This window comes from Dama dama, chromosome 23 (assembly GCF_033118175.1).
Source record: "Dama dama isolate Ldn47 chromosome 23, ASM3311817v1, whole genome shotgun sequence".
NCBI classification, from domain to species: domain Eukaryota; kingdom Metazoa; phylum Chordata; class Mammalia; order Artiodactyla; family Cervidae; genus Dama; species Dama dama.
Window position 1 is genome coordinate 38,424,300 of NC_083703.1, and position 12,561 is coordinate 38,436,860.

The window sequence follows — 12,561 nt, forward strand, 5'->3', positions numbered from 1 at the left end:
CGTGCGTGCCTCCGCAGAGATGAAGTCATCGGTCGCCCAGGGATCAGAGACGGCCCTCCCAGCCCAGTGGCCGCGCGCTCCCGGCCCGCGCCGCCTTTCACCCTGGAGGCGCCCCTTACTTGCTCCGGAACTCGTCGAGCGCGCGCTGCGCCTCTGCGCCCTGGCGCTCCAGCCGGGTGCGCTCGGCGGCCAGGTCCCGGGCGCGCTGGCGGTTTCCCTCGACGTGGCGGGCCAGGGCATCCTCCGGGCCGGCCAGCTCGTCCAGGCGCTGGAAGGCGTCCAGCTGCCTCCGGAGGACGGCATGGCGCTGCTCGAGCGCCCGGGCCCGCTGGACGTGAGCGGCCACGCGCTCGCCGAGCCCCTGCAGCGCCGCCAGGTTCGGCGCGGCCGCCCGGGCCTCCGCCAGGCGGTCCGGCTCTGCGGCGCGCGGCGCCTCCTCGGCGCGCTCGTACTGCTCCTTGCGGGTCTGGAAGACGTAGCTGCGCCTGAACATGGCTCTTCTGCGGGCGGGCGCACGGCCGGCTCCCCGAGGCACCTCGCCGAGCCAGCAGTCCGCTAAATAAACATCGGAGGCCCCGGGTGCGCAGCTGGGAAGTTCCAGAGCGTGTCAGCTGTCTCTCCACGCGGCGCCCAGCCTCGGGGAGAACAAAAGAGCCGCGGGCCCCGCTTTTGTGCGCTGGCTTAGCGGCCCATACAGCTCTGGGGGTTGGAAGGTCACCCAGCGCCATGAGGGTTTTGTTCCGGGATTGTTGAGCCCGTTGCTTTTGAGTAAATGGAGTGTCAGGAGGACAAAAGAAGCATGCCTTTCTTCTGACTTGTTTCCACTGTGGAATTGCGAAGGAAGCCCAAGCGGGCTTGTTAACCTTGGTCTAGCCGGAGAGCCCAAGGACCCCAGGCTTTGTCTCTTCTCTCTCTTTCGGTCAAGCTTTCAATTCTAGAGCTTTTTAACAATACCTTTTTCTTTTCTGATTACTTAAGCATCTATTTTTCATAATTACACTATGGCATTAAAGACCCCTCTTTATATTAGTGGTTCTTAACCTTGGATGCAATATCAAATGGCACTTCTCAATAAATTGTGAGGTGTGTTGCAAGTTCTTACTGATTCTTGTACGTGTTTGTAAGGACTCTCTTCTTTGCACAGTAACTCAGAAAATCTTGCACAGTTGTTGTTAATATTACCCTGAGGCTCATGGATTCTGAGAGCCTTTCTGGAGTAGGAGATGCAAGCCAAGCTCCATCAGGACATTGGCATAATAGATTCTTCCAACCAAAGAAAAACTTCTTACAGCCTAAAGATTTGATAAATTGGCCAACTCTAAATTAGATATATAAAGGAATTTGTGTCACTTTGTTTCATTTTAATTTATATTCTGGAAATAATAAAGCTAGGCTTTGACAAATTTAAAAGTGAATTGTGGGTGTTGAAAGAAATGAATAGCATTTGATGAGACTGTTCCTAGATAGAAATATTTTGTCCTATCTCCAATTTTAAAAATCATTATCAAAAGCCTGCTTTCATAAAAAGATTAGCAGTACCATAAAATTAACAACTCTGTTGATTGCACATAGTATACTACAAATTAAAGTCATAGTTAACAAAGATGAAGAAAATTACACAGATCTTTGTTGGGTTTCTCGGAATTTATTTTTTCTCCAAAAAGACTAAGACATGGATTCAGTCTGGGATATATCTATGTAAGGACCAAAGTTGTGCTGGTAGTGTAGTTATTCTAATTTCTTGTGTTAAGTCATTTAAAAATAGATTTTATGATCAAATCAAGGAGAACCAAGCTTATTAATATTTTATATAGTATGGCACACACATACCATGCTGATGCCATAGCAAATTGGTTTCAAGCTTCCTAGAGAGTGAAACCAACGTAGAACAAGAATGATTTATTAAAAAAAATCATTCCTTCCCTTTGACATCATGTGTCAGTCAGGTATTTCAACAAAACACAATGACCCCCCAAACTAAGTAGCAGACAAAAAGTCATTTTTTGTCCAATATTTAGTTTGCAGGTCAGCTGCAGGGCTTTTGTGCAAGCTTCAGGTCTTCTGATCCACCCAGGCAGCTGTGCTCCCAATGGAACTGCTCTTCCTGGAACTCACAGTGACAGAAGGACAGGAACGAGTCCATCCAGACCACTCCAAGCCTTTGTTGGCTTTGGGTCCACTAACATCCTTTTAGTGAAACCAAAGCACAGGGGGACTTTCCTGATGGTCTAGTGGCCAAGCTCTGTACTCCCAATGCAGGGGGCCCAGGTTTGACCCCTGGTCAGATTGAAGGCAGGAGAAGAAAGGGATGACAGAGGATGAGATGGTTGGATGGCATCACCAACTCGATGGACATGAGTTTGAGCAAGCTCCAGGAGTTGGTGATGGACAGGGAGGCCTAGCGTGCTACAGTCCATGGTGTTGCAAAGAGTCGGACACGACTGATCGGCTGAACTGAGCTGAACAGGAAACTAGATCCCGTGTGCCCCTGTTGTAGCCACACGTTCCAGGAAACTAACTCAGAAGGACAATGCAGATAGTAGAGTGCAATTTATTACACTGGCGGACCCAAGGCAGAGTCTCCTCTTAGAAAGGACCCCCACCAGTTTTTGTGAAAACCTTATATACCCTAAGTGTACCGTGCACAAACCTACCTCCCCAAATTCCCTGACAATCAAAGTTAACCCGTGATTCATATGCCTTAAGCCCAAGTAGTTAACAGTGGACAATTATCAGCAGGCCTGTGGTCATACCCCAATAAGCATAATAGAATGTATGATTCTATTCGGTTACACAGATAATTAGGGGATTCTTTTAGCGATGGAGAGCTCTGGGGCTCTTCCTTCTGGGGGCCTGGTTTTCCAGTTGGTATGTCGTTTCCATAGATACTGGGCATATAGCTCAAAGTCCACAGTCCGGCCCACGATGGAGTCCTGCTTTCAAGATAGAGCCTGTTCTGTTTCCTCCTTCACCACAACTAAGGGTTCGCATGCCGCAAGTAAGACCCGGCCCAAGTCAAATAAACAAATAAAAATAAATGAAAGGTTTTCCTGGTGGCTCAGTGTTAAAGAATCTGCCTGTCAAGGCAGTGGACACCGGTTTGATCCCTGGCCTGGGAAGATCCCACATGTATCGGAGCATCCAAGCCCATGTCCCATGACTACTGAGCCTGTGCTCTAGAGACCGGAAGCCACAGCTACTGAGCCCACGTGCTGCAACTACTGAAGCCCACATGCCCAAGAGCGCGTGCTCCACAACAATGAGAAGCCATCAAAGAAGAGCAGCCCCTGCTCATCACAACTAGAGAAAGCCCTCACAGCAACAAAGACCCAGCACAGCCAAAAATCAATAAATAAATGAATATTAGACAAAGCAAAGTACCCAGACACAGTCAAGAGCCAAGGAAGAGACATGGCCCACCCAAGACCACGTCAAGGGTGTGGTGTGTACCTCTATTACAGTGGAATGAAGCGTTGGGACCAGCCACCCAGTCTGTCACCCATGGAGAGCCCTTTGGGGAAAATACAAACTTCCAGAAACATAACAACAGAAAAAATATTATTTCTGTTTAACCCAGTGGAACAAACACTTAGAAAATATCTACTCACAAAGCATCATCTGGAAGAGTTAAATATTGGACAAGGTCAAGTCCTTACCCTTAAGGGGAAGGAGACAAATTCCAACTTAACAAATGAAGATACAAGGAAATCTGGGATAAGGTCAAAAACAGAGATGGTAACAAAGCGCTGTGGTTGCATCAGGGCAGCAGCAGTGAGCGGTGGGTGGGCGGGTAGGCAACGTAGAATTCCAGATGAAATAGCATAAATGAGGTGTGCACCCTGAGTTCCCTGAACTTGTAGCTAAACCGTGGCAGGTGTGGCAAGAGGAGTCCCACAAAGGAAAGTTCAAAGGCTCCGCATGAGTGACCATGGAACATGGGCCTTACCCCCATTCCTTTCACCAAGCCCCATCAAAAATGGCAGCAAGGAATCTTTTGAGATTAAAATTTCACAAAAATAAGGAAGAAAAGATGACAGTGGACAAGTTCCGTCAACAGATTTTCAGAAGGCTAACCAGGGACAGATTCCTGGAGACTGATGTGGCGCTGTGGAGAAAGCTAAAACCCAGCTGTCTCGGGGGGTGGGAGAAGAAAGCTGGTTTGCACAAGAGGATCTCAGAAAATCTTAGGAATTACATGTAGCAGATACAGGAGAAGATGGAGGTGAAGCGTAGTGTTGGCCAGTCCAAGCTTGTGCTCCTTGCCACATGACAGGTCAATAACTGGAGAGATGAGTTGTCAGGGCAAGGAACAGAGACTTTATTTGGAAAGCCAGCAGACTGAGAAGATGGTGGACTTGTGTCCCAAAGAACCATCTTCTTTGAGTTAGAATTCAGGCCTCTTTTATACTAAGAAGGGAGTGGGGGTGGCTGGTTGTTGCAGACTTCTTGGTGCAGGAATCCTTTGTTCTAGCAGCTGTCCAGGTACGTCTGGTCACAATGTTCCTATAAACCTCCAATAAGACAAGTGTTAGTCTCTATTCTGCAACTTTTTATCTCTATACAAATGGAAAAGGGTTACCCCTTTAAAGGTCAGAGCTCTGAGAAAGGGCTGTCAAGTATATTCATAGGCAGCATGCTTTGACAGAAGGTGCAGACCCCGGAGAAGTTAGCACAAGCAACAGGGCACAATGGTTAGAGCTAGAGGAACAGACCCAAGGAGTCAGGTTTGTTCATCTCTGTCACAGTAGAGCTGAAACACAAGAGGGTTGCCTGAGAGTCTGCACAGGAGCAGTTAGAATTTCAGATCTCCTCTGTCCTGCACACAGGCAACCAACCAATCTTCATCATGACAGGAGACCTGAAAGTTATTCCAGGTAAAATTGAACAAGAGATGTCTTGAGTTCAAGGTGGCTGGGCATAGCCAAGGGCAGGACGGTGGCCAGATGAAACAGCTGTGGGTGGTAGGAGCTCAGCCAGCAAACCCATCTGGCCCCAGTATGGGCACTGGTAAATGGGAATAGTCACTTACAGGACGAGAGTCACCATGCATCCCAGTTCACCTGAGACCATCCACGTTTACCCCCTTTATCACAGTGTGAGTATAGGTGGCTCCCTCTTTCACTCCCAAGAGTATTGCAGTTTGTCTGAGAAGGACACAGCATCTCATCCCAGCCTCGAGTGCATCAGTTTCAGTTCAGCCACTCAGTTGTGTCCGACTCTTTACAACCCCATGGACTGCAGCACGCCAGTCTTCCCTGTCCATCACCAACTCCCGGAGCCTATTCAAACTCATGTCCATCACGTCAGTGATGCCATCCAACTATCTCATCCTCTGTCGTCCCCCTCTCCTCCTGCCTTCAATCTTTCCCAGCATCAGGGTCTTTTCCAATGTGTCGGTTCTTCGCATCAGGCAGCCAAGGTATTGGAGCTTCAGCTTCAGCATCAGTCCTTCCAATGCCTAAAGCTAATCATATAAAAACATCCAGACAAACCCCAAATAAGAAACGTTATTAATAAAAATAGACAGGAACAATATTTTTTAAAATGTTAATATCATAAAAGATGAAGAGAGACATGGAAAAGTTCCAGGTTAAAGGAGATGTGACATCCAAATGCAGTAGTGACCCTAGACTGGATCCTGTATGAGGAGAGAAGACACTGTAGGATCACCTCTAGATCCACTGGCAAAACTGGAAGATGGACAATAGACTAGAGCTGAACCAATACTGAATTTACTGAAGTTTATGACTACTCCACAGTCAAGTAAAATAATGTCTGTATTCTTAGAAAATATCCTCTGAACTATTTGGGGGTAAAATGCATGATGTGTGCAACTTACCCTCAAATGATGGTTTAAAAATTACTTGTATAAATGTACACATAAATATTGACACATATAGACAGACTTCCATGGAAGTCCAATATCTGAGACTCAGAGCTCCCAATGGAGAGGGCCCGGGTTCCATCCTTGGTCCAGGAACTAGATCCCATATCCTGCAACTAAGAGTTCACATGCCACAACTAAAACTCACATACACCGCAGCTAAGACCCAGCACAGCCTAATTAATTAATCAAATGTATGAAAAGAGAAAGGAAGTGGGGCATGATAGTAACAATAGTAATCTGATAACTATTAGTAATAGTAATAATAGAACTAATTAGTTACTATTCTTAATAGTTTGTGAAAACTGTGATCACCTTATACATGAAGCACTTTGCAATGTAGACATCTATAAAAGATTCCTTTGCTTCACTCTATAGCTGTGTAGCTACGAAGAAACCAAAGAGAGGGAGGGGGACAGAGACATAGTTTAGTCAACTGTGCAAGAACAATAGGAGAAAATGGTCTGTAACCATTGACCAGTTTTAATCATGTGGAATATGTGATGACATCAGTAAAATGTTTATAACAAACAAGAACAGGAGCAGATAAAACAAAAAGCCATGCGTGGTGATTTCGGTCATATAAAATATATATATAATTAGAAATTAATCTACCAGGCTTTATGTTCATCACATCTTTTTATTGCCATTTTAACTTGCTTCAATACATGATATTTTAAAAAATTTTGATTAACATGTTTATCCACTGAACAAGTACAAAAACTAGGCAGAGATGGTTTGTCTTTTAGTCAGTTTCATACTCTATAGAGTTTTAAACCTTCCGGTTCAGTTAAGATACATTCTGAGTTTGCTCTGGACTTTTTATAAACATAAAGGGTATAAAAAGTTTATAAACTTTTTATAAACATATCAACTGCTGTCCGATAGTTGTGTGGCCTTAAATGATTCCATTAACCCATTTTCTGAATTGATGGGTTAAGGTGTCTCTATGAGCTTCCTGCTTGTTATGGGCTGACTTGTGTCATCTAAAATTCATATGTTGAAGTCCTCACCCTCTGGTTCCTCAGAATGTGACTGTATTTTGGAGACAGGGCCTTTGAAGAGGTAACTCGGGGGAAATGAGGTCACGTGGGTGGGCCCTGATGAAATATGACTTGTGTCCTGATAAGAAGAGATTAGGACACAAACAGGAAAAGTGAAAGTCGCTCAGTGGTGTCTGACTCTGTGACCCCATGAACTATACAGTCCATGGAATTCTCCAGGCCAGAATACTGGAGTGGGCAGCCATCCCCTTCTCCAGGGCATCTTCCCAAGCCAGCGATTGAACCCAGGTCTCCCACGTTGCAGGCAGATTCTGTACCAACTGAGCCACCTAGGAAGCCCAGACAGGAACAGAGGGGGAACACTTCGTGAAGACACAAGGAAAAAAACAGCCATCTACAAGCCAAGGAAAGAGGCCTCAGAAGAAACCACCCTGCTGACACCTTGATCCCAGACTTCTAACCTGAAGAACTGTGAGAAAATGAATTTCTATTGTTGGAGTCCATTCAACAAAATGAATGGACTTTGTTATGGCAGCCCTGACAGTCTAAGAGGCTGCGGGAGCATTCTGATTTTGTATGGTCTCCTTTGATAGTCTATCCTTTCCCAGGACATACAGATGTGTGCCACAAGAGGGCCACGCTGCCCTGAGAGTGTACACCTGCCTCCTGGCCCCTAGGGCAATTGCAGTCAGCAGTAGGTGGGGGTGGGGGGAGGCTGGGTGCACAGATGCACAGCTCGAAGCCTTGCCACCAAACTGGAACAACAGGTCCTGCAGGAGAGGCTTTTACTGAGTAAAGTGGCCGACAACCCCAGAGTGAAAGGGCAAACCTCTGACTCCCAGGCCCTGCTCCCTAGACTGGCCTCCCTATCAGCTGTAGAGCAAGCTTGGCTGCCATATAAGTGATGTGTCACCATGAAGGGTGACAACGGAGGGAGAAAGACACTCAAAAGCAAGGCTTTCTCTCCAACAGCACACACACTGTGGATGCTACAGGCTTTCCGGAAAGTGAAGCCACAGGTTCTCTCACTGTCAAAGCCAGGAGCACTAAGCATCTACCTGCTTTCCTTCGGGTTCAGTACAGACACCGAAGCAAATATCCAGTGTGCGGACAGGTGTATTCCTTGTGCTTTTGGACTGATGGGACCAAAAAAGTATGACAACTAGATTCAGTGCATGAACTTGAATGGGATTCTAGACCAGAAAAAACAAAAATGCTACCATGAAAACATTACTGTGATGCTTGATGGAATTCAAGTATGGAAAAATGGATTAGATAGTAATATTATGTGTTAAAATGCCTAATTTTGACAATCATTCAATGGCATATGAGAAAAGGACCTTGTTCTCAGTAAATACATGCTGGTTTAAGGAATAATTAGGCACAATATCTAACTTACTGGCAGTGTTTCAGAAAACAAATAATATATACATGTATATACCATACAGGAGGGCATGGCAACCCACTCCAGTATTCTTGTCTGGAGAATCCTCATGGACGGAGGAGCCTGGCCACCATGAGGTCACAAAGAGTCGGATGTGACTAAGCGACTAAGCACAATATATGATACAAGCATATAAATCAATAAATAGAATAGTAAAACAAATGGAGAGAAATGTAAATAATTGGTGGATTTAGGTAAAGGGTATAGTAGGAGTACCCTGTACGATTCCTGCAACTTTTCTATAAGTTTGAAATCATAAAAAAAAAGAGAGAGAGAGAGAAAAAGCTGCCCTCCAAAGTCCCAAACACCTCTGGAAAATGTGTGCTGAGAGTAGATGCTTCATAATGATAGCAAGAAAATGCAAAAATGCTCCTTTGATTCACCAGGTGGTATCATGGTTTGATTCACTGGGATTTCACGGTAGGAGTTTAACACACGAATGACAAAGGGGTTTTGAAATATACCTAAGCTCACATTCCCTGAGCACCAGACGATGGGGCACAACCATGGAACATGGTTGAGACATTGTCATACCTACTTATGCGTCATCACTCTGGTTATGCGTGAGAAGTGGCTGTGTCCTTGACCCCAGGGATGCAGCAATGACTCATTGTCCCAACAGGCAGCATTCTCAGGACCAAGTTTGGAGATGTCTCTTTCACAGTTATAATTTCTTGTGGATTTCAATCCACCCATGCTGTTCATATTTTTGCTCTGTACTTCTCTTCAAGATATCATTAAATGGACCTACTGCCACATTCAAGTTGGGTCAGGGTACATCTGAACCACCCTCTTCTCTTCGAGGAATAGATTGTCCAGTGGTTTGATGTATCATCAAGCCACAGTTGCCCAAATGGCATGCTCACTTTGCCCTAAAAGGAAGCTGTTCCAGACCCTGATTCGCACCACTTAGGAAATGGATCCCAAGGAATTAGACACAAACATCCATGAAGGCATTTCTATTAGGAATACTGTCACAGATTCAAGCCTACATCTGGTGTACCCATTGTTTCTATGGGTCCATACTGCTTTCTTACGGATAACAAGAGGAATTGATTGAGCTATTTCACAAGAGAAGATGTTTTTATCTTCCAAAGTGTACCAACTTACCTTTGATCTGAAATTGGGAGGGATGTTATTTCAAGTTATTTCTATATCTTTATTTATTACTCTTGTAAACTTTTAATTTTTTGGCCGCACCCACGGCCTGTGGGACGTTTAGTTCCCCCAACCAGGGGTGGAACCCATACCCCCCTCCAGTGGCCTCACAGTGTCTTAACCACTGGACCACTAGGGAAGTCCCAGCAATGTTCTATTTAAATATATGATTCATTTTCTCCATTTTTCCTGTTGATTGTGGTCTCCAGGATGAATGTAGTTTCAATCAAAATCCAGTGCTTTAGTCATTGGTTATACTGGAGACAAAGTGGGCTCCTTATCACTTTAAGGGTTGTTAGTCCTCCACATTGGGGAACAGTTCCCCTAAGGAGAACTTTAACTACCTCAGAGTTTCTTTGTCCAGGTGAAATATGCTTTCATCCATCCTGCAAAAGTGTCCACAAACACTAAGAAGCATCTGAAGCTTTCCGCAGCCCCTCTGCCTGCCAGTCCTCAGTGGGGCAGGTTCCTCTCTAGGACTGAGTTCCCGGGGGATGAGGGGGTGTCTAGAGCAGGCTTTGGATTATTTTTTAGCACAAATCACGCAATTCTGAGTGACTCGCTGGAAGGTCCTTTGCAGATTAGGGTCCATTATATACTTTGGAATCCTTGGTAAGGTGGCATCTCTCCTGTCATGGGTTTTATTATGAAAGTGCCTCCGGAGAGTATCCAAGCCTCAGGGATCAAAACGATTCCTTCTGCACTGTCTTTCCAGCCTGGCGAGGTGTGATCAAGAATGAATCCCTTTCTTCAAGCCCTCCCTTGTCCTTTTCTGACTACACTGGCTGGGATTTTGACAGACAGAGCTGAGGAAGACGTGACCCTCTCACGGCGTGATGACTGCCTTCTTTGCAGCACAGTCAGCTAACTGCTTGCCTTTTATTGTATGAATTTCACCTCTTTGGTGTCCTGGGAGGGGCATTACAGCCACTTGTGAGGGCTTATGGGCTGCCTCTGACAGTGACAGGATTTCAGCAGTGTGATTTGTGTCCTTAGTATTTGAAGTAAGGAAGCCCCTCTCTTTCCAGATTGCCCCATGTACATATACTGCAAAGAATGCAGAGCGAGGGTCCATATATATGTTCACCCACTTCCCTTCAGCAGCAGAGACTGTTCTTGTTAGAGTAATGATATCTGCCTTCTGGGCTGAGCTCCCCGGGGCCAGGTTTCCCCTCAACACTCCTCTCTGGGGTATTTCTACGTACCCAGCGCATCACCTGCCTGGTCCGCGAAGCTGCTCCCACCAGTGAACACCTCCAAATCTGGCTCAGCCCAGAGTTGGTCCATTAAGTCCGGTCTGCTAGAGGACACCAGCTCCGTGTTGTGTGGGCAGTGACGCCCTGGGGGTTGTGTAGCTCCCACCGGGAGCAACGTGGCTGAATTCAGGGCTGAAGAGACCTGCCGTCTTACACTGGGATTGTCTAAAGTGAACGGCTTGGTACTTTCCCATTCTCCCGGAGGTCAGCCAATAGCCCCCTTTTCATTTCAGTAAACAAAGGACATGGTGAGGGACTGTGCATAGTGAGGGGCTGCCCCAGGGTAAATTTCTCAGCTTCCTGAAGTCTGTAACAAGTAGCAACTACAGCTTGAAGGCAAAGGGACCACCCCTTACCAGTATGATCTAGCTGCTTTGAGAAGTAGGTGACAGGCTGAGGGATGTTTCCCAGAACCTGAACTAACACCCAAGACTTATGCCTTGTCTTTCACAGACACATAACTTGAAAATTTTCTTCAGATGTGGTAGTCCAAAAGCGTGGGCTGAGATTAACTTTGTTTTTATTGTTTCAAAGGCTCTCTTGTACTCTTCAGCCCCAGTAAAGGGTTTAAGATCGTATCCTCTATGTGAATGGGAAAATGTTATACATTGGAAGATCAGAGTCTTGAGAATGGGCTATTGGGTGTATTCCAGTCTACAGGCAATATTCTTTCACCAAAAGTGCAGAGCCCACAAGACAGCCCAAACAGTAGAGCACAAAGCTTAGAGATGAAGGAATTGATCCAATATGGAGTCAGGTCTGTTCTCTTTTACAATAGGTTTGGCCCAAATCCAGAGACAGATTGCAACCATGTGACTTGTTGGTTCATTTGGATGAAGCTCTGAGTGATGTGGGTGTTCCTGCTGCTCCACCCTCTGCTTCCTGCTCCCGGTTGATTTCGGCTGACTCCCACCGCTTCATTAATTTCAAACTTGTGTCATCTGGCTTTCCTTCTCACCCTATAGATACCATCCTTTCTTCAGTTGTCTACATCCCTTGGTTTGGATACCAATATGTTCCTTTGCATCTCTTACACCTCAGCTCATGTGTATTAATTCATGAACATGGATGTCAAGACAGGTCTTCACACCTGAGCCCCCATGACTGAGCCGAAATACCTTCTGGCTAAGGCTCCACCTCTCTCTCCGCCATCCTGGCAACCAGCAGCTCTTTGAGGGCGGAGCCAATGGTATCAATGCTCTTCATTCTCCAAAGGCCATCACCGCCAGAGGATTGTCCCAGAGACCCACCTTCCATGCTTCTCCAGGCTGCTCTAAACCTAAAGGGTTGGGCCTCCGGGGTTGCATCGCCTGTCTTCCATGTCCTCTGATTTCCTGTGCAGTTTGGCAAACAAGGAGTCACCAGCGGGAGGTCAGGGAGACCCCTTTCCTACCTCCCTCTTCTCCAAGCATGACCCCCACCTGTTCCTGCCAGTTCCTGGGCCCCTCACCACGCTTAGTGGATTGACCCCTTAACCCTGCCCAGAACTCTAGAAGTTGTCCCTTGATTAAATCCTCTCTAACTAGACTGTTTGTGCCATTATTTCCTGCTAGATAGAGACGAACCCTGATGGGTATCTCATTCATCAACTAGTAAAGCTTCTGATTCAAAGTAGGTATCTGATAAAAATCAATTAAAGAGCAAATGAATCTTAGATAGAAACTGGACATGAAAGACACATTTTTTTAATGTTGGGAGGTTCATGTTGAAACCTTAAAATGGGAAAGTTGAGTATTGCTGGGAATTCAATGCTGAAGCATGAAGCTCTGACCAACAGCTGGACCTGAGGCCTGGCCCTTTCACCCCACATCTGCT

General features: G+C 46.0%; 1 protein-coding gene across 3 annotated transcripts in view; it reads right to left on the bottom strand.

Annotated features, from left to right (window-relative positions):
• Window positions 1–12,561, bottom strand: part of BFSP1 (beaded filament structural protein 1) — a 67,250-nt gene that overhangs the window by 35,918 nt on the left and 18,771 nt on the right. The window contains exon 1 of one of the 3 annotated variants that reach the window (XM_061126394.1): window positions 120–1,068. The exons of the other annotated variants lie outside the window; for them this stretch is intronic. Within the exon in view, the coding sequence (XP_060982377.1) occupies window positions 120–493 (374 nt within the window). The 5' untranslated portion in view covers window positions 494–1,068. Of the gene's footprint in view, window positions 1–119; window positions 1,069–12,561 lie in introns of those variants that run through there. 3 annotated transcript variants of the gene reach the window in all.